The 21,699-nt window shown below is 38.4% G+C and overlaps 2 protein-coding genes and 1 long non-coding RNA gene across 5 annotated transcripts in view; all 3 read left to right on the top strand.

The window, feature by feature from the left end:
- Positions 1 to 6,596: 6,596 nt before the first annotated feature.
- LOC139785386 (uncharacterized) lies at positions 6,597 to 8,341 on the top strand. 2 transcript variants are annotated; one of them, XR_011721932.1, is made up of 5 exons: positions 6,597 to 6,803; positions 6,893 to 7,017; positions 7,255 to 7,379; positions 7,639 to 7,719; positions 7,785 to 8,341. It is a non-coding gene; the product is annotated as an uncharacterized lncRNA (long non-coding RNA). The 2 variants fall into 2 exon arrangements; XR_011721930.1 differs by having other exon boundaries at positions 6,597 to 7,017; positions 7,785 to 8,339.
- A 5,060-nt stretch (positions 8,342 to 13,401) lies between these two features.
- Ada2a (Transcriptional adapter 2A) lies at positions 13,402 to 16,166 on the top strand. 2 transcript variants are annotated; one of them, XM_071724541.1, is made up of 3 exons: positions 13,417 to 13,575; positions 15,652 to 15,832; positions 15,972 to 16,166. In XM_071724541.1, the coding sequence occupies exons 1-3, from the start codon at positions 13,512 to 13,514 to the stop codon at positions 16,144 to 16,146; spliced, it is 420 nt and encodes a 139-aa protein (XP_071580642.1). In that variant the 5' UTR covers positions 13,417 to 13,511; the 3' UTR covers positions 16,147 to 16,166. The 2 variants fall into 2 exon arrangements, with proteins under 2 accessions (XP_071580638.1, XP_071580642.1); XM_071724537.1 differs by lacking the exons at positions 15,652 to 15,832; positions 15,972 to 16,166 and adding an exon at positions 14,021 to 15,550 and having other exon boundaries at positions 13,402 to 13,575.
- Positions 16,167 to 19,811: 3,645 nt separating this feature from the next.
- Pde9 (phosphodiesterase 9) overlaps positions 19,812 to 21,699 on the top strand; it is a 137,966-nt gene continuing 136,078 nt past the window's right edge. The window contains exon 1 of the mRNA XM_071724518.1: positions 19,812 to 21,618. The gene's annotated coding sequence lies outside the window, so the exon portion shown is untranslated. The remainder of the gene's footprint in view (positions 21,619 to 21,699) is intronic.

The following is a 21,699-nucleotide window of genomic DNA, read 5'->3' as shown; positions in this document are numbered from 1 at the left end:
ATTTTATTTATTGAGCCGCCGAGTGACAGACTTTAGAGCTGCTAGTCCAATAAAACTATTTTTTCTATCTCATCAAAATCTTCTATCTTTTTTTTTATTGCACACATATGAACAAACTAATTCGTCGACTAATGATTATTATCATTCCGAAAACTTTTCGGAAGTTACTTGGAAGATTGATTGATAGAATAATATCAGCGAACAGTTTTGACAATTTATGATACGATATGATTTGATTCGATTTGAATGTTTATTTTGTGGACGTATTTCGGCATATGAGAAAATTCGATGATCAATACTGTTTTATATGGTAATTCGCATATCTAGCATTCGCAGATATCATCGCTTATCATAAGTTATTGGAATCTGAGAATTGTGGTTACATATGAGACATAATAGTATTTTATTAAAATCGGCAGAGTCTCATAACTTATGCCTATTCGATAATCATGCATAAACCGGCCGCGAGGTCATAAATAACATGTTGTAGAATTCAGTGCTTAAATCATTTTCATATGTTTGCTATAATGCGATTGGATATATCGTGTTATAAACAGTTATAAGTACTTGGTGTCGATATTCTGATATTAAGGTATGAATACCCATCTTGATTCGCGAAATATATTATAATAATAATTATTACTGTACCAAAAATCTTCGGGATTTTTTGAAAGTTCATTGGTCATTATAATTTACATATATTCAAATTACTCGTATATTGCACAAATTGTGGACGAGAGCTGTTTTCAAAATAGAAATATTTTACGTAAAATAGCTTCACCGTTACGCAGTCATATTTTAAATTAGATACGCTTGACTTTCACGTGTATTTCTTAATGAGGCATTACTAAATATTTACGCACGTACTTGCTGTGCTTAGGCTTTGACAGTCTCTCTCTTTTTATTTTGTTTGTGATTTTATATCACGAGCATATTTTATGTATACACTCTCGAAGCGTTTTTAATGCTTACAAGTAAAAAAGGGAAAGTTCTGATAAGATATTTTAAACGGAAGTTGAGATTGTCAATCTCCAACACGTTTTTAGACTTTAATAACGATATGTCTAGTTCTCTCAAAGAAGGATCTGACCTAATACACATTAAATCGGATCAGGTCAATTATATACGCAGGATACGCGAAGGATGCATACATACGTGCAAGATGCATAATCTCACATATGCAGCAGTCGACTAGGAGTGGCACTACCACAGTGTGGTCCAATGTTTATCGGTCTTATTTTACCGTTAGGTTCAGGTAATGTGCAGCGGCGGTTTTATCGAAGACCATCTGTAAATATTCTCTTTGTTGAGAAAATTGAAGTCATATGACCGTCTTATGACCGTTAACTAGCACGATAACAACGATCCGCTACGATTTATTAACATTTCGTTAGAATATCCGCGAAGAATAATTAGGGTTCGAAATAATTAGCGGAGCGTGCAATACTTAAACGATCAACTATGAAATTTAATGAGAGTATAGATCAATGTAATTAAACGGTGTTTAATGTAAATTTGTAGTTTATATGTAAAATATTAACAGTTAATTATATGATTCTACGTTGGCTTTTTTTATGTTCCTACTTTATTTTAATATTATCTGATCACTTGATATCTAGAAATTATATCTGAAATCAGGTTTTTTCAAAATGATACTATTATCATACCTTTCACGATTTTTAAACAAATCACTCTTTTAATGTTATAAGTTCTAGATTTTGTCTGAGATATTGCTCGAATGCCATGAAAAATGCTTGACGTCTCCGTATACATTCGCAAAGAGCAAACCGAATGCACGCATGATAATCACGAGTGACGTTGCGCAACAAAATTAGAGTTATTCTTGCTTCCGGGACATGACAGTTAGTTTCCGAGTACCCAAACCTTGTTTCTCAACGTAAGCGAAGACAATACAGCGAAGAAAATACCTTGTCATTGCAGGGAAGACAACAGCTCTTACGTTGGCTCTTTCTTTTGTCTCACGTTTAAATTTGGAACTACAGTCATTTCGAATAAACAAAACTCTAAATCACGCGGTCACGTTTAGTGCTAAATGTAATGTCAAACAGAAGCAAGAATATGGACCCACTCATCGTGATTTAATTAGTATCTTACGTCATCAGTCTGTATATTAGACAAAAAAAGAACTGTTAATAACTCACAATTAGAATATTTCACGCTAAGTGCGGTAATGGAATAAAGTGCGAGAACGAATTATTTATGCTGGGACAAAACTATGGCAATTCGCGCGTTCGATCGATGCTGCTGTTAACTTTCTAAGTTGCTTTAATCGACCGAACAGTGGCAAAAAGGTTTGTCGCCAATTAACGACTGGTGAAAGTAGTTTCGCGTTCTCCATCGTCATGTATGTCTCGCAACATAATCCTATACTCTTTAAATTATCATAATGACAGTGCTACCGTGGATCGAAGGACTTATCTATATACATATGCAGCATAAGAAATTATATGTCTTTTATGCGCACAACAAAATTATACACGTCTCATTTTTTCTTTCGCGTTAAATGATCGTATCTTAATATTCGAGCTTGTCAAACTCAGATCATTGCATATGAAACATTATTTTTACATTATGAATTGTCAAATAATATTTACAAGAAAATGAAATATAATAAAAAGTTTAACAATTTCTTTCATGTTGAAATATTTGTCAGAATTAGAAGTCATCACAATTTTTGATCAAATATAGGAAATTTAAAAGAAAGAATTAAAATTCTGCAAAAATATATTTTTGGTTTTATTGGCTTTATGCCGGTCAAGTAATATATGACGTGAGATTCTAAATATTTTGTCGAGAAACGCTGAAACTTAAAATTATTTTAGAATCGATCATATATAATACAATTATATATATTCAATTTTACAGTAATATATATGAATATATTATATAAAAAATAATTTTGGTAAAAAATGAAAAATATGACGAGATATATTTATATCGATATATAAGTTTATAAAGATTTGCAATCATATTATATTATTTAATTATAATAACGCGATTAATGATTAATTATAATATCAATTGTGCGGGAATTTTCTTTTTTTCGAATCTCACGTCATTTATTTTATGTATCTTACTTGATACATTTTCATTCAATAGGTATGCGTGTCGCATGAACATGCACAATCACGCATCTTTGTATTTCCGTTTGTATCGGTCGGTTTTCGCGGTCGGTTTTTATCGAGAAATTTTCCGATTATTAATTTTTTAATTTTGTCCGCATTATAAATTTCAATTTTTTGCGAGATATAATTAAGGTATTCATATATAACGTGAAGTAAAATTTTTTTATGTAGGTACTTGATTACAATTCCAAATTTAAAAAACGGTTATTCAATATTCTCAAGTAGATAAAAGAATTAGTGATAGAAATATTTCTCAATGTTCAATTGAATTATTGTACAGTTAGGTTAGGTTAGTTAGTTTTATGAATTAATATACATATATATTTTTTAAATTATCTTCTCGTTGTTTTTGATACAATCGATGCTAGCGTGTAATTCGAATCGAACATAATATTATCTTTCGGCGATAATGATCCGACAAGGAAGGAAACAAGGAATTTTTCTCCTTCCTTTTGATCTGGTCGAAATGTGACTAGATTGCATATGGCCAGGAGCGACAAAGGTAAGTCCATCTGGCCCGAAGAAAGAAGATTGGATACATTAAAGGTAAGTGGTCAACATTGACCACATTGCAATGGTGAAATAAGGTAACATGTAAAATGATTATATATATATAGTATATATATATATATATATAATTTATTTATTTACTTATTTATTTGCCCCAAAGGGCTATCTTCTCTATATTTTCTCGCATAAATGCGAGATTGGAAAAGCCGCAATTAAATCCCAATCGAGCGCGTGTTAGAACTCCCAATTCCACTTTTCTCACATCTCAAGTGATCGTGTCACTTGGAGATATTTCGTTCATCAGGTATCCTACTAAAATAACCAACAAATCAGGCCCCTTATAAATCGTGTCGCGGTCTTCATTAATGTTTTGTATATTAGATTATAAAACTGATAGGTAGGAAAATGGATATAGGTAGGACTATAGATCGGAATACGGGTAGGTAAGGATTCGGGTAGGCAAGGACAAGGGGATTAAATTCGATAGAAAAAATTGTAAACAAATATTAAATAATATTAATTTTTATATTAGAAATTAGTATTTTATAATAAATATCAATTTTTATTTTAAATAATACCAATTGTTTATACATAATTGTATTATATTGCATTTTACTGTAAATATTATGTAATTATTATGTATATATTATATATGTGTATCCTGTATAAATTGTGTACATTATGTAATTAAATTATGTATATTGTAATAACTCTTTTATAATGTTGTACATTATATTATTATATTGTAAAGTAAATTGTAAGAGATTGTTGTCTGCAAAAGACATCACGCTTGAAAAAAATTAAGCGTGTAAAAAATCTTGTCTGCTAAAGACATCACGCTTATAAAGTTAAGCGTGTAAAAAATCTTGTCTGCAAAAGACATCACGCTTGAAAAAAATTAAGCGTGTAAAAAATTTTGTCTGCTAAAGACATCACGCTGATAAAGTTAAGCGTGTAATAAATCTTCCTTCCAGGGGGTGGGGGAGTCCTCCCGGACCCTTTAGGGGCACGGGGGAGCCCTCCACTGCGGGTTTTGCGCACCCGGAGTACCCGAGCACACCAGTACCGTAATCTACGGCAGCCCTACGGGTCTGTCGTGGACCGGGGAGTCCTTTTAAGGACTCGCGAGGTAAGCGGCCTCTATAAGAAGTCCGCTCGGCTGGTCGGAGCCGTGAGGGAGGAGCTTAGGCTCTCCTAACCGACCTAAGGGAAGGAAAACCCTGACAGAAAACCGGGGGTCCGGCTGCCCTGCTTAGGAGTCTGTCGTTGGCTTCGGCCACCCAGACTCCCGCGTCGCGTTGTCTGCGGAACGACACCCCACGCTTCGAAAGTTAGTTAGGCTAAAAAACTTATCGCGTCGCGTTAATTGTCTGCTTAGCGACACCCACGGGCTAGTTAGGCTAATATTAAGTAATCGCGTCGCGTCGCATCGTGTCTGCTTAGCGACACCCACGGGCTAGTTAGGCTAATATTAAGTAATCGCGTCGCGTCGCATCGTGTCTGCTTAGCGACACCCACGGGCTAGTTAGGCTAATATTAAGTAATCGCGTCGCGTCGCATCGTGTCTGCTTAGCGACACCCACGGGCTAGTTAGGCTAATATTAAGTAATCGCGTCGCGTCGCATCGTGTCTGCTTAGCGACACCCACGGGCTAGTTAGGCTAATATTAAGTAATCGCGTCGCGTCGCATCGTGTCTGCTTAGCGACACCCACGGGCTAGTTAGGCTAATATTAAGTAATCGCGTCGCGTCGCATCGTGTCTGCTTAGCGACACCCACGGGCTAGTTAGGCTAATATTAAGTAATCGCGTCGCGTCGCATCGTGTCTGCTTAGCGACACCCACGGGCTAGTTAGGCTAATATTAAGTAATCGCGTCGCGTCGCATCGTGTCTGCTTAGCGACACCCACGGGCTAGTTAGGCTAATATTAAGTAATCGCGTCGCGTCGCATCGTGTCTGCTTAGCGACACCCACGGGCTAGTTAGGCTAATATTAAGTAATCGCGTCGCGTCGCATCGTGTCTGCTTAGCGACACCCACGGGCTAGTTAGGCTAATATTAAGTAATCGCGTCGCGTCGCATCGTGTCTGCTTAGCGACACCCACGGGCTAGTTAGGCTAATATTAAGTAATCGCGTCGCGTCGCATCGTGTCTGCTTAGCGACACCCACGGGCTAGTTAGGCTAATATTAAGTAATCGCGTCGCGTCGCATCGTGTCTGCTTAGCGACACCCACGGGCTAGTTAGGCTAATATTAAGTAATCGCGTCGCGTCGCATCGTGTCTGCTTAGCGACACCCACGGGCTAGTTAGGCTAATATTAAGTAATCGCGTCGCGTCGCATCGTGTCTGCTTAGCGACACCCACGGGCTAGTTAGGCTAATATTAAGTAATCGCGTCGCGTCGCATCGTGTCTGCTTAGCGACACCCACGGGCTAGTTAGGCTAATATTAAGTAATCGCGTCGCGTCGCATCGTGTCTGCTTAGCGACACCCACGGGCTAGTTAGGCTAATATTAAGTAATCGCGTCGCGTCGCATCGTGTCTGCTTAGCGACACCCACGGGCTAGTTAGGCTAATATTAAGTAATCGCGTCGCGTCGCATCGTGTCTGCTTAGCGACACCCACGGGCTAGTTAGGCTAATATTAAGTAATCGCGTCGCGTCGCATCGTGTCTGCTTAGCGACACCCACGGGCTAGTTAGGCTAATATTAAGTAATCGCGTCGCGTCGCATCGTGTCTGCTTAGCGACACCCACGGGCTAGTTAGGCTAATATTAAGTAATCGCGTCGCGTCGCATCGTGTCTGCTTAGCGACACCCACGGGCTAGTTAGGCTAATATTAAGTAATCGCGTCGCGTCGCATCGTGTCTGCTTAGCGACACCCACGGGCTAGTTAGGCTAATATTAAGTAATCGCGTCGCGTCGCATCGTGTCTGCTTAGCGACACCCACGGGCTTCGAAAGTTAGTTAGGCTACAAACTTATCGCGTCGCGTTATTGTCTGCTTAGCGACACCCCCGGCTTCGAAAGTTAGTTAGGCTACAAACTAATCGCGTCGCGTTGTCTGCTTGGCGACACCACGCTTACAAAGTTACTTACGGGGAGCGCGCTTTTAGCGCTATAAGCGTGCTCTGTCTTTGTTCAACTTTCAGTAAGTAACAGAGATAGAATGACGTTGTCAGCGCTAATAGCGTCTCCCCGAACGCACCTTTAATCGAATCGTTCATTTGAATGTTTCAGAAAATAACGACGCAGAAGATGACATCGGAGCAGCGAGGGAATCCTACGAAGCTGACATCCCGAGCAGCCTGAGAGGAGGAGGAGGCCTAGGATAGGCATCGGGCATCGGCGTACCAACACTTCTGGTAAATGTTACTTTTTATTTTTTCTAAAGATATAGAATCTCTCTTTTCCGCGTCGCGTTGTCTGCTTGGCGACACCACGCTTACAAAGTTACTTACGGGGAGCGCGCTTTTAGCGCTATAAGCGTGCTCTGTCTTTGTTCAACTTTCAGTAAGTAACAGAGATAGAATGACGTTGTCAGCGCTAATAGCGTCTCCCCGAACGCACCTTTAATCGAATCGTTCATTTGAATGTTTCAGAAAATAACGACGCAGAAGATGACATCGGAGCAGCGAGGGAATCCTACGAAGCTGACATCCCGAGCAGCCTGAGAGGAGGAGGAGGCCTAGGATAGGCATCGGGCATCGGCGTACCAACACTTCTGGTAAATGTTACTTTTTATTTTTTCTAAAGATATAGAATCTCTCTTTTCGTTTGTGCTTATTCAGTTGCTACATTAAATCGTGTTTCGGAATTTAAATTAGTAAAAAGAAATATTTTGAAAAAATTTGATTCAAGTTGATTCTAACGTAAAGATTTTTTTCGAAGAAGTAATTTAAAATATAATATTAATCTGAATAACGAATAAGATGTTCGATGCGCGTGACAATTATTTAATCGATTCGATTATTTTTATGTTACAGAAAATATCCACGCGGGAAGGAGCAACGTTGCTTCGCATCGAGGGAACACGAGGGTCATCCCGAGCAGCCTAAAAGAAGGTGGTGAGTGTAATTGATTTTCACGTACTATTTCATCTGCAATGATATTTAGAAATTCCACTTTCTAGAACGCGATTTTTGATGATAAAATAAGAAGAAAGTAGATGTTAAATAAAGAATGGTTCTTGACGAGATCGCTGATAAAATAAGAAGAAACCAGTGGATGCTAAATAAAGAATGATTCTTGACGAGATCGCTGATGGTTATCCGAGTGTTGGTTTTTACCGAGCGCTGTTTTCAACAACGAAACTGTACACTTTTGAATATATTTACGACGTCTGCCAGCTGATGCCTTTTCGTCGTTTTATCCGTTCTCTGCAAGGCTACATTTTGGTGAAGTCGACCTCGCTATCATCGATCACGGTAGCTTACGCAAATCGTAATTTGCGTTGGAGCCATATAATCGTAGCGTCCGTGAACACCGGTAGGATTCAACCGAAGTAACTTTATGAATATTCATCGACATTACTTTAATAAGACCGGACTTAAGGTACATTTTAACCTACGTTAAATATCTTATCAAAATTACGAAATCTTTTTTTTTTTAAATAAAAAGCAATAACATGTCGATGAGTTTAACGATAAAAATTTTACGTCGACTCAGTTATATTCCATAAAACTTAATTTTATACGCCTTATTTTATTTCATTAATTTTATTTTGCTTAACCTGTTGCATTTAAAATGAGTAGACGTTTAAAGAGTTTCAAAAGAGTTTTTACATGAGCTTTATAATCGTTGATAGACGAGCATAATATTATGATCGAAACGAAGATGCGATCGCAAACTAAGAAGAGATCATGTTTGTGAGGCAGGGCCGATCTCGATTCATCGATCTTAAGTGGTACCTGCCTATGCCTGAATTTAGATGAAGATAGTTCGAAGGTCCATGATTGAGTGGTCCTTCAGGAAGAACTTCTTAGAATTCTATACTATTATAATAGAATTACATTCCGCTTGAATTACAAATCGGCACGTGTAAGATTTTTTTGGCATATAAATTAAGTATAATAAAGATATGATCACGTTCTATCCGCGCAATACGCGATCGATATTATAAATTATACATACAAATGTAAATTTCCTGACCCAGTGTATAGATATTATGCATCCTGCATACACGCACATCCGACGGTTATTTAAAATTTTTTCATAAGCATCATAAAAAGATTATTCTACATTTTGGATTTATTTGAATTATTCTCTTTCGCTCTTCTCGAGAAGCTTGCATATATCGAGAGTGAAATATTAACATGTCAATAAATTTGGAATTAACAGTAGGACGCCAAAAGATAAGTGCAATACTAACTAACGATATGCAGCTTCGGCTGTAAATTGGTTGCGCGATGAAGTGCCTTGCATCGGGATCGAGACCGGCGCTAGTGCACCGTTATGTGAAAACGCTCGCGGCGATGTTAATGAGATAAATTGTAGTCGTAACCGAACCGTAAAAGGTAGAATAACTCCATCAAAAGAGAAAGAGAGAGAGAGAGAGAGAGAGAGAGAGAGAGAGAGAGAGAGAGAGAGAGAGAGAGAGAGAGAGAGAGAGAGAGAGAGAGAGAGAGAGAGAGAGAGAGAGAGAGAGAGAGAGAGAGAGAGAGATGGCATTTCTTAATGTTCAAGCGAAGACGGACGCGTCGTGATATCCTTCAAACTCGCTATGTCAGGTCTGTCGGGCCCATCACATTCTTTCGCAACGAAATCTCTAGGCTCCAGACGTCACGTACGTGATTAATTTTAGAATGCGTTTGACAGTCTACTCGATAATCTATCGATAATATAACTGACGTCGTTGTAGCTGTTGCGTATTTTACAGAGTCGTAAGATTGAAGATCCACTCTGACAATAGGTGTCTATTAGGTTGGTATAGTTAGTGTTTTGACATTTTAACAAAATATCATGATTACTCACATATATATAAAATTCTATTAATATAACTCAGTGTTATCTATATTAACTCTCTCGATGCTGTCACTAACAATCGATATCTCGGAATCCGGTTAATCAGAGTCGTTGGTAGTTTTCCAGTAAAAACTTTTCAGTTTTTCATCTTACACATAGAACGGTTTGTTATTAATGATATAACTGAAAAAGAGGAAAACAATGTGTCAAAGACATATGGAGTTTCTTCATTATTCTGCATATTTGATTTGTTTTTTCACATGGACATCGCCTTTCAATTGTACCATTAAGAATAGACCTGTATAAACGAGTCGTCAAATCGAATGATTAATGTCGTTATTCGACACTCGGAAGACAAGATTTTGTTGAAACTTCGTTGAAATTTTTTTCTCGTCGATGAACAGCACACCGGCTACGTTTATGAATGTAATTTACGATGACGTAACATTATTCGCCGACGCTTTAAGTACCAATCATATAGCATGTAAATTTTACCAACTTCTTTCATAAAACATACTCATAATTACTAAACGCAATGGAGAATACGGCCTTCATTTGCATTTATTCGTTTCGTCGAATCTCTAGAAATTTAATAAACTCAGCTGAAAACATTGAGACGTTTCTTATAAAGTTAATTATAGTGAAAGATGATTTATTATCATATGATATATTACCGTGAAAATTGCTTCATTGTCATCGAATGATTCTCCATTGCACTTTTCTACGTGACACAATCGAATTGTTAATATGATGTAGGTACCTGATCGTGAGTCTCATTGCGCAGTGACTTCGAGGTAACCGCATTGTATACATATAAACAACGGTAAGCTATCCCGTACCGAGAATGGCAATTAGCTTGTATTTTATGATACTTGAAATATTTCGTCGTCACATAAAATATTACAAAATAAACGTAAGTCGAAAATTTTGTTATCTGCATTTCAAATTAATTTCAATTAATTGGTTATTATCGTATATTAAATCTGACATTTGGAGAAAAAACATTTATTTTATTATAATCAAAAAAATGTATAATTAATTGGTTACTTCTTGTCAAATTTTTACGTTCTAAAAAGAATAAAATTGTGTGACTTTGATAGATTAAGAAAATAAAGTAGAATTAGCGCAAAAATGTAATAATTTATTCTTTTCTTGATTTATTAAAATCAGTCAATTTTATCCCTTTAAAACGCAAAAAGAAATCAATTATATATCTTCCATTTTTCGTATGTAACAATTAAAATTTGCTATAAATAATTAGTCAATATCAGTTGCTGCTATATAGCATTTTTTTATGTAACCAAAGGACAAAATTGTTCGAGCAGAAAATATTTTGCTCCGCTTTTTTATTTTCAAACTCTACAAACTAGAGGAAATACATATGTGGATAAAGTTTTATCTATTTCTTAAATATAACCTTAATCGAAAAGATTAAAGTATTTTTTGAGAGAAGTGTCATATAACCTACAATAAAGAGGTTGACGGCACGTTAAAAAATATATATAACCTTATAACTTTAAATATAATAACTTAAAAAATAAACCTTATTTGACATTTTTTATGTTTTATCTAGTAAATATACTGCGACCAATGAAGGTTAATGATTGTTTTTACAAAAGGTCCATAAAACTCCTTGAGTTTCGCCGAGTAATTTTCCAGTATTTCTCTAATTTCTCTGACAAGCCAGACGATATCTTACATGAAATCTTACCCTTTAATTGTCATTCCGGTCGTTGCTCTGTAAACAGTATCGAAGATGTTAAGGCGTGTCGAGGGATCCTCGTCAATCTTGTCTATCGGCTCGCGGAAATGCAGCGTCCTCGCGCTCGAGAAATTCGGCTCCACGTCGTGCGTTATCTCCATTTTTAAGCAGGCTGCGTATACCGTCGAAAACACGGAAATCGACTTCTCGCGTGTAACACTCGTCGACACTTCCCGCAACCGCGACCGAGCGACGAGCTTTTCGCGTATTAAATGCACGCTCGCGCGAGAGAACTGCACGGAACAAACTTCCCTTGTGTATAGCTCGAGTTTCTATTGTTTTCAGGACACGCGTCGCGTGGTCGCGTGAAGGACGGCGCGGTTCGGGAGACATTCGTAGGGCGCATGTGAAGCATATATAGGAAGCAAAAGATAAACAGTATTCCTCGTGTTCTAACGTACAGAATAACCCGGATGAATTGAACGGTTGTTAGAGCTGTTGTTGGCAGAATAATTTATTTCTTTTAATGAATTCGTAAAAACTATTCTATATTCAGTTTCTCAATTGTAAAATTAATTTTCGCACGCCTTCAAAAAAGTGAGTTATCGTATTCGGTTGAATAATCTTGCAAGAGAACCCTCTAAATTTTTAGGGAATTATGCTAAAAATGTAAGAAGCATTTGCAAATTACGCTTCAGCGATGTAGAAATGATTGGAGAAGATATCTCATCTTTCACAAAGTCGCAAAAGGTTAATCACCGTTCTTATTATTGGCGACACATTTTCGGTATAGAAAGCTGTTAGCGTGTTTAAAACATGTTTTATCCGATACTTTCACAAAATGTCGGCTAATATGTGCGCATAATGGTACTATTGTTACGTATACACTTGCAAAGTAGCTGTTCCGAAGATCTGACTGTCGCGAATATTTAAGAGAATATAATGAATAAAAATAAAATTCTATAAAGCAGACAGAAAAATAGTATCATATTTTTTTATTATAAAACCATTTCGTTATAGGTGCGAATTATAAATCCATTTCACTATGCAAAAATTATTTTAATAGTATCAAAGTTTGACAAAAGCGTCTGCAACATGTACAAAATTTATATACCGCTAATTAAGATTTTGTCTTCATTATAAAATTTCACTTTTGCTAATGAGTCATATAGAGAAAAGATAATGATGTAGGAACACTTTCATTCATAATTTGTTCGCGCGTGCGTATTATTTATTCATCTAATACGACAATATTATAAGTGAATTTCTTCGCGATTCTTATTGTTTAATATTTTCTTTTCACTTTTCTCGCGACAATGTTCGTTTAATGATACTTTACGTATTCGCTTCTATATAAGCGAAAGTTAGAAAATATCGCGATATAATAACATGCATCCTGATAATGATTTCTCTTCGCTGACAACCGTACTGACGGTTTTTTTTCCATGGTCTCACGTTCATTGTTTCTCATTGAAAGGTGACAAATGTGCATACTAATGATTTCAACGCGGATTCTCTCGATTAGGTATTCCGATGTTATCGCTTTGCATTTGACCTTAATTATCCCGCATTTTCAAGCGACGCTTGGTTTATTGTTCAGGACGTACCTAGTTCAATGTCTGCATATATTTTACAGAGTTATTAGAGCTAGTATGCCAGTTAAATGATTAAGTGAAATAACGGACCTGCTCAATTTAATTAAATTCAGTGTCGAATTGCTGACTGTATACTGCAAACATTTAGCTTGTTAAAAAATTGCTGACGTTTTTTTGCACGTATTATTTTTAAATAAAAATCACGTGTTTCTCTCAATGTTCACGTGTCACGACGTGATTTTTTAAAATGTAAACTATAACGAAACGAGACACTCAAATGAATGGATTTAACAAATTAAACACGCGGAATTTTTACCTGATAAATCTAAATGATATAAAAAAAATAGAATATGAGGAAAACATATTTTCTAAAATATATAAAAATAATGAGAGATCTTTATACCGGCTGATCAAAACTCTTCTACAAGCGTTCACTACTCCGTCACTTGATCGCGCCACTAAGCACTCCTGCTCCACGTGCGGTACGCGATTGATCGTGCGTGGACGGAGGACGAGTCGAGATGAATGGAGTGTTTGGCGCGCCACAGCGTCCTTTTAATCGACAGTAAATACGAGACGTATTCGATAAAAGTCAGTCATGGCTAATCCTAATCTTACGGATATGACAGAGGAGGATGCGGCGGATCTCCAGTTCCCGAAAGGTACATTTATTTCCTGATCGTTATACGGAAATTTGCAGAAACGCTGTAGCTAACCTCACTTTTGTAATACTTGTTGACAATGTGCCGTTAATCGCGTGGGTTTCGAAATAACACGAGCTTTAGATAGATTACAATTGTATTAAAAAACGCAAATTTAACCAGCCATCTTATTTTCTGACTCTACTGATATTTATCTGATATTTATTTTCTAAAGAAAGAAAGTAAATGCAAATGTAATCTGCTGCTGTAATAGCAGTGCTGACATGTTAACATGCTAATGTTAATGTTACTTTTAAATCTTGACTTATAGTTTATACTATGAGGCTTAAGCACACGCAGTTTTAAACAAACTCGCTAACCGTATTCGTTTTTTTGCGTTAACGTTACTTTAAAATACCTGCACATCCGAGCGGCCAAGGCTAAGGTAACGATTTTCCTCTTTCAGACTGTTTATTGAGTCCAACAGACAAGTCTGAGCATGACGTAGAAGTCGAGGTGTCAGTCTTGAAGGATAAAATTTTTGCCTCAGATCCAAAATGCCGCGTGTGCAGGTCTACTCTCGTGGAACCATACATTCGTTGCGCGATATGCAGCGACGATGTTGAGATATGCCCTCCTTGTTTCGCCAAGGGCTGTGAGATCAACGAACACAAGAACGATCACGACTACGTGATTATAAAGAACGAATTTCCCCTGATCGACGGCAGCAATTGGACAGCTAAGAACGAACTCGAGTTGCTGAATGTTGTCCAACAATGCGGCTTTGGAAACTGGATAGACGTGGGACGTAGGATGCATGGAAAGTCGGCTGAAGAATGCAAGACGCATTATTTGCAGCATTACATAGACAATCAGACTCTGCCGGGCTTGCCGAGGATTGAGGAGAGCAGAGCGAGTTTATTTGGTTGCGAACCGATTCCTTACATGTACAAGTTGCAAGATCTGGAAGAACCTCCTAGATTCGCCCTGAACACGCTCAACGGCAGACTACTGGCAGGTTATAACGCGGCTAGGTCAGATTTCGAAGTGAATTTCGATAATCACGCGGAATCGCTGGTATCCGATCTCGAATTGGATGAGTTTCAACCGGGCGACAACGATTACGAGTTAGGGCGGGCCTTGCAAGCGGCGATAGCGCAGGCATATAACAACAGATTAAAAGAACGCATGAGAAGACGGAGAGTTGTACGTGAGCACGGACTAATCGCATTTCGCAAGGTCATGTTGTCGATACAGAGATATGAGAATATGATAACGAGACCCTTCGCAGAGAGACTGTTGATATTCATGCAGCTTGTGGACGGGATGGAATTTGATTTTCTCATGGAGGGTTTTAACCGCGCCGGTGAACTGAAAAATCATATCAGTAGGCTACTGGAGTTCAGGCGAAACGGGCTCAAGCACTTCTACAGCGTACCTACGTTTCAAAAGCTGAGTAAACTGAGACAGGAGAACGAGCGGGAAAAAAAGCTGTATTTGAACAATCCGGAGTACAGCTGGAGAAGTCTGTTGCCCGATAGCGTCGTGAGCTGCAGCAGTCCGATTCTCGGAAGCGCGTCGCAACGTAAAACTGCGCCTCCTCTTGCCATAAAGGGTTTACCAGGATACGAGAAACTGAGCGCTGATGAGAGAGAGCTTTGCTCCGTCGTGAGAATCGTGCCTACTAATTTTTTAGACTTTAAGCAGCTCTTGATAATGGAAAGCAAGAAGAACGGTTATCTTAGATTAGCCCAGGCCCGTATCCTCCTAAAAATCGACGTGAACAAAACGCGAAAGATATATGACTTCCTGGTGGAAAAGGAATACATAAATAAGCCATCTTAATGATTATTTTAAAGTAACTGATACAGAAATAATAATAACACGCGAATACTGTGATAGTACGAATTAAGCTATATTAAATGTTCGGCATTAAAAAAATAATAATTATAAGTTTTAACAATTTCTGATAAATAAAGTTTGCACATTTATGGAAGTTTGTTAAATAGATTTCAAGTCCTCTTTTCCTTCATCCTATTATCTTTATTAAGATTTTCGTTATTAATTAAATAACGAAGGCGCTAAATTCCTTCACAGAATTTGAAAATGCAGAGACATTGTTGATATCGGAAGTATACATGCTTCTTGAGCACAGAAAAGCTCAAAATGAATCAGCTGAGGAAGAACAGGAATTTTCCGAAGTTTTCATGAAGAGCTTGACATACACCAACCGATTCGGAAAGTTGAAAAATAAAGAGACGATCGCAGCTGTTAGAAGGTAGCTATATATTTTTCAGTTATTTAATGTACATAAATTATTTTAAAATAGAAGTTTACATAGAAAATGCTGGTAATATATAACATCATGAAATATATAAATTAAATATAATGCGAAATGTAATATTTTTACTTTGCAGTTTGTTGATGCAAAAGAAGCTACATAAATTTGAAATTGCCTCGCTAGCAAACTTGTGTCCCGAAACTCCAGAGGAGGCGAAAGCTCTCATCCCGAGTCTCGAAGGACGCCTAGAAGACGAAGAACTCAGAACGATATTGGATGATATACAAACAAAAAGATCATTGCAGTATTAAAATAAATTTTATACATCCTGTTTTCATTTTCCTTTTTGCAATTCCTTCCAGTAATATAAAGAATATTTAACACGGAGCAAAATCTCAACATGGACTTTGCTCCAATGAAAATATATTATATTGATTTATTTATATATTGCTGTAGGCACTGGCACAGGATTTCATTAAATGTTATTTTAGCGCGTTCTATCAATATTCGTTACAATTAAATTCTACTCTTAAAATTCTGCGGTATCCAATTACCACGATTACTAATTAAGCTGCAATTGTCGATTTACATCATTAATATTATATATGAAAAAAGGCAGTGTTCTGTAAATTAATAAAATTCAAAAAGATTTATCATAGATCGAGTATGATCTCCTGCTACGAAGTCATCATCTTAACGTATCCAAATTTGTGCGAAAAATGTCTATTAATAATTGTTACGACGAAATGAATTTATTGGATTATTATATATAATACTTAAAAAATTCCATCAATTTTGAGCAAGTTTAGTAGGACTGCTAAAAAGCTGCTCGCGCAATCAGAGAACTCTTATTCAGTTACCCAATTCCGGCAATTTGCAATAAAACGAGATAACTCGCGAAAAAAGACGGCACTAATCGCGCCGACGACAACCGTGTATTACCAACGAGCTAATTATGGTTGGCTTGGCATGAAATAGTGGGTTCTCATTATCATCCTGTAGGATTCTTGGCTACCCGGCAGCAAGGTAACTCGCTCGGACTTGCTGCTCTTTTTAGCAAAGCTGAGCTCGCGATAAGGATCGATGATGTCGTTCCACCTATCATTTACCGCGAATCGTAATAGGTACTCTTCGCTATGCTTTTTGCATTAAAAACACGATAGTCTTCTTGTTCCTTTTTTTGTTGGTCTTTTTCTCCCCTGACTGTTTTCGCGAGAAATGTGTTCTCGCACTCGCACGGCATATTTTTTAGGAATTTTTTATTACAAAATAAAAAATATATGTTTTTTTAGTTCTGATTTAAAGAAAGAGAGATACTGAAGACAACAAAGAAATCTGCGGCATCGGCTTTGTTCTTTTTCTTGTCGCGTTAGCACGCGCCATCTCTTCGATATTTAAATCTCACTCGATAAAAGAGTTACAAACAACATTGATCTTATTTTAATATTAAATTAAAAAGCAATAAGCGAACGGATGCTTAAGAATAATTATTCAATTATAATTTGAAAACCAAATATTATATAATTGACATTCTATCTTTTTTACTTATTATATTTAAAACACATTTAATGAAAGATGTAAAAGCCGAAGTATTTGGCGAAAATTAAAATATCACGATAATTGTTATCTTTTTTTAAATTTCCGGTTTAAAAAAATCGATCCTCAACTAGATCGAATAATTTATTTTTGCTGCCGATTTTCATCTTATTCTGATTTATTTTGCGCAAATATCTATCGGATGCGAGCGAAATGAAAAAAAAATACGAAAATAAAATATGACATTTTACAGCTCGTAACTTCTATAAAATAATTTTTTTTCTTAAAGTGTTTACGAATCACTCGTTCTCGTAGAAATTTTTAAGTCAAATAAAAATGCATTAGATAATATCGTGAAAAGTGCTTACATATCGCGCATAATGACACTCGCATTAGTGACGAGAAGAGCGGCGCCGTCGTTGGCGACACATAGTAATCGGCAACTGCACCGCTCCCACGAAGAAGCCTCTTAAAATAATTACGACGGTCCTTAATCGTCTGTAAACTCGGAGAAAATGCTGCTGGTTTTACCAGCGCGGTGAATTGCGTGCGACTAGTAATCGATAACGGAATCGAAACGATCGGAGAAACGCTATCATCAACAAAACGATGGGATCGATGAATCGATCGTACCGAAATAGCACCGTCCGCATTCGCGATGAGTACATTATAGGGGAATAAGAATTTTATATACACTATGATATAAATAATAGAAGATTCTAACGATTTAGCAATTTTAGCAATTTTCCATAGAAATGAATTGTTTTATTATTTTATTTTTGGCCTCGTTTTTCTTACAGCAACTATTATTTTCTACAATTCCAAGTATGGGACCCTAATGGGAAATAAAATTGTTTTCTATCTTGTAATCCGCCGTAATGTTAATATAAAACTTATTATGTAAAATGTTCATATAATTTCTACAAAAATTATAACTTTAATACAATTATGCTCTTAATTTTTACGTTCGGGTAGGTAATCTTTTATTTTCGCAATTCAAATCAAGATGCAAATCATATTCTATAGAAACGCTTACAAAGTGTCGCAATAGGATAGTTAGACTCTGCTGGAAGACTCCGTTGTCACATTAGTTTTTTTCCTAATATGACTTTAATTATTTTCTTGAAATTGCGTAGTAAGTACAAGTTACGCGCGTAACGAGCATGTTCTAGAGATCGGGATAGAGCTACTGAAACGTGCAACAAGTCTATATATTTCGCGCAGTGAGTTTGACGGCCAATCGATGGAATCAATTTGCATAATGTATACACGCGAACGCGTATGCTTGACAATGCCTTGATGCGGAGTTGCCTTTAGATAGTGATAGGGAAATATCATTGACGTCCGCTAACGTCAATAAAATCGCTGAGGAGACCAGAAGTTCGCGAGGATAAAAAATTTAATTGTATTTTAAAGATGCAAGATGTGCGCGGTTAGCACACTGTCGACTAGAGATTCTCTTTTGAATAATAAAATTATAAACCCGTATTTAAATTATAAACTCTTGCATAATAAAATCATGTTTAGTGTTAAATTAATTCAGAACGAGGAATCGATATCATCCCCGCGAATAAGACCTTATAATCGTATTATGTGCTGAATTGATTTACAATTCTCTGTACTTGTAAAACAATTCAGCGTTTCAAACTTTAACGAATCCGCGCTTTAAGCGAGTTTATACAGTTTCTCGAAGTACTGAACGATTGTCAAACTAATGATGCTGCAGGACACGGTTCTGTTGTTTTAATGTACTTTCAAATGAGGTGGAAACTGATTTAAACTGTCGTGCTTTACGTCCAAGACCGGTAACGACGATTAATAACGCACGATTAATGTATCACGTATATCCGAGTCGTGTAACGATATACCGTGTGTAACGATGTTGTTACAATGATATATTGTATTTCATACGGTATTTTTCCTCACTAGCCACGTGCTTTGATCTTTTAAGAAAATAAACAGCGAGAATTAATTCCGTTCGTAATAAATTATTCGAAAAAGGATATAGTGATAAAATAAAATTTAAATACACAATTGCAAGGTACATGAGAATATTTACTGGCGAAGTAAATATTATTTATTCGGTTTGAGAATATTTTTGTTAATTGACATAAGTTTATGTCGCTACTAAATAATTATGACTTATGAATTATTTTAAATAATTTTCACGTAACAAAAATCTTATTCTGGTCCTGGTGTAAGGTCAGTTCGAGAGAATTAATTTCTTAAGTATATGTATTGATAGATCTTGTTTATTAAACATATGATATGCTAAATGCATAAACTAAACATGCATTAAATTCTAAAATGCGAAAAGAATTATGTTAATTTTCTAAAATTTAATTAATTAAACTTAACGAAAGAAAAGCATACGAATTACATTGCTTATTTATCTATAAAACACTATCTATATTATAATCCGTAAAGATTTATAAGGAGAAACACGTTGCAGGGTCCTAGATACATAATTTACCCATATATAAATTACCGTTTTTAAAATAACTCTTTTGAATGAACGTTAAAAAGCATAGCGTGATGTCTTAACTTAACAGGTAGCGAGGCAAATCGGAGCGAGTAAGGTACGTGGTAAGTCGACCTGCACGGTGCAAAGCTAGCGATCGAGTGGATCGAGTGAGAGCGCGGGCCCTGTCGGCCGGGCGACGCGTCGGTTCGGCCGCGATCGGCTGCGCGGCCGAAGGTCGCCGAGGCCGGCCGACGGCGGCCGAGCGTCAGTACAGCGGAGGCGCTCCGGCCGAGACGTATTCAGTATATGTTAAGCAGGCGCGCGCGATACGAGTTGTCACGTTTTACCTTTCGCGAGCGCGCCGCCATCGCGCATCGTCGCCGCCGACGACGCGATCAGCGTCTCTCTCTCTCTCTCTTCCTCGATAATACATCTCGAACGATAAGATCGCGGGTTCTTTTCACGCGTGCCCCGGACATACATGAAATTTGAAAAACCAAGTGCGCGGCACCGATAAGCGGGAGAAGCGCTCCGGTTCTCATTCTTCCTCACTTTCCGCGACCGTGGCTCACAGTTTTTAAAAGCCGCGCGTGTTCGAGAGCCGCGAGGGGAAAAATGTCGCGACGAAAGTGAAGATTCGAAACGGATCTCGTGTTCTCGCGATCAACCACCGATTCCTCGCTCCCTCTCCGTCATCCTTCTCTCCATCCTTTCCTCCCGTATTATTTATCGTTTCCACTCTCTCGACTTCTATCCCGTTTTTCTCCCTCGCGCTCCACTCGTTCCTCCTCTCGTCGTACTTCTTCTCCCTCTCTCCATCTCTCTCGCACTCTCCTTCTCTCTCTTTCGCACCGACGTCGTCTCGTGGGGTCAGTGTCTGCTCGATCGGATCCTGAGCAGGAACATACCGGCGGACGAGGAGGAGGAAGAGGAGGAGGAGGAGAGGACGATCTCTTTCCCTCGGCGCGGCTCTCCCTCGGAGACCGCAACCGTTGCGACGCGCGCTCGCGAGCGCGCGCGCGCGCACCACGTCCTTCGAGAGTCATTTTCGGAGCGCGCTCCGTTTTTCGCGCACCGCGCCACGCGACCGACCACCACCGCGAGACGCGAGCGGCAGAAATGTGATGATGCGACTGCAACGTCGAGCGGCAAACGCGCGTCATCGCGGGGGCCATCGTCGCTCGAGGATCGACGCCGAAGCGGATTGATTGTCGCGCCGACTTCGGACACGCGACTCCCGGGCCAGTCCCGTTCGCGGTGGCGGTGCAGGAAATTGTGATTTGTGGTGCCCGGCTCGCTCCTTATCACGCTCGCTCCTTGCGTAGTATCACTCGCCTTTTTTCTGCTCATTCCCGTGCCTCCCCTCCTCCCCCCTCTCTCTCTTTCTCACTCTTTCCGTCTTTCTCCGGTATCATTTCTCGTCTCCGTTCCTCGCGCGCGTTTTTTCCATCTCCCGCTCCGTCGGCCTCCTCTTCCTCCGTCACACCTCGCGGCCGCCTTACCGTCGTCTCGCTCGCACGCTCGCTCGCGCCCCGCGTGTTTTCTCGCGAGCGAATGCGAGAAGAAGGAGAATCGGCGGGCGATTGATACCGCGAGAGAAAGAGACACGCCGCCTCTCGGTGGAGGGAACGAGATCGGAGTAGCCGCGAGTTTGTGTTTTTGTTTATCACGGACGGACTGCACCGGTATATATAACTACACCGCGCTGCGCTGGTGCGCGAGAGGAAGTTGCAAGTGGACGCCCATCGGAAGGACGATTCGTTGCCGGAGGCGTTCGAGAAAGGTAAGCTCGATGTGCCCTCCGTTTCGCGTTTCGTGTCCAAGTCGAGAGTGCGCGAAAGAAATGTCGAGGAACAGTTCTTAC

This window comes from Temnothorax nylanderi, unplaced genomic scaffold, assembly GCF_030848795.1.
Source record: "Temnothorax nylanderi isolate EJ_2023f unplaced genomic scaffold, tnyl_v1.0 TNYL_tig0008_pilon, whole genome shotgun sequence".
Lineage (NCBI taxonomy): Eukaryota > Metazoa > Arthropoda > Insecta > Hymenoptera > Formicidae > Temnothorax > Temnothorax nylanderi.
Note: the sequence above shows the minus strand (reverse complement) of the source record. Positions and strands in the feature narration are given on the sequence as shown.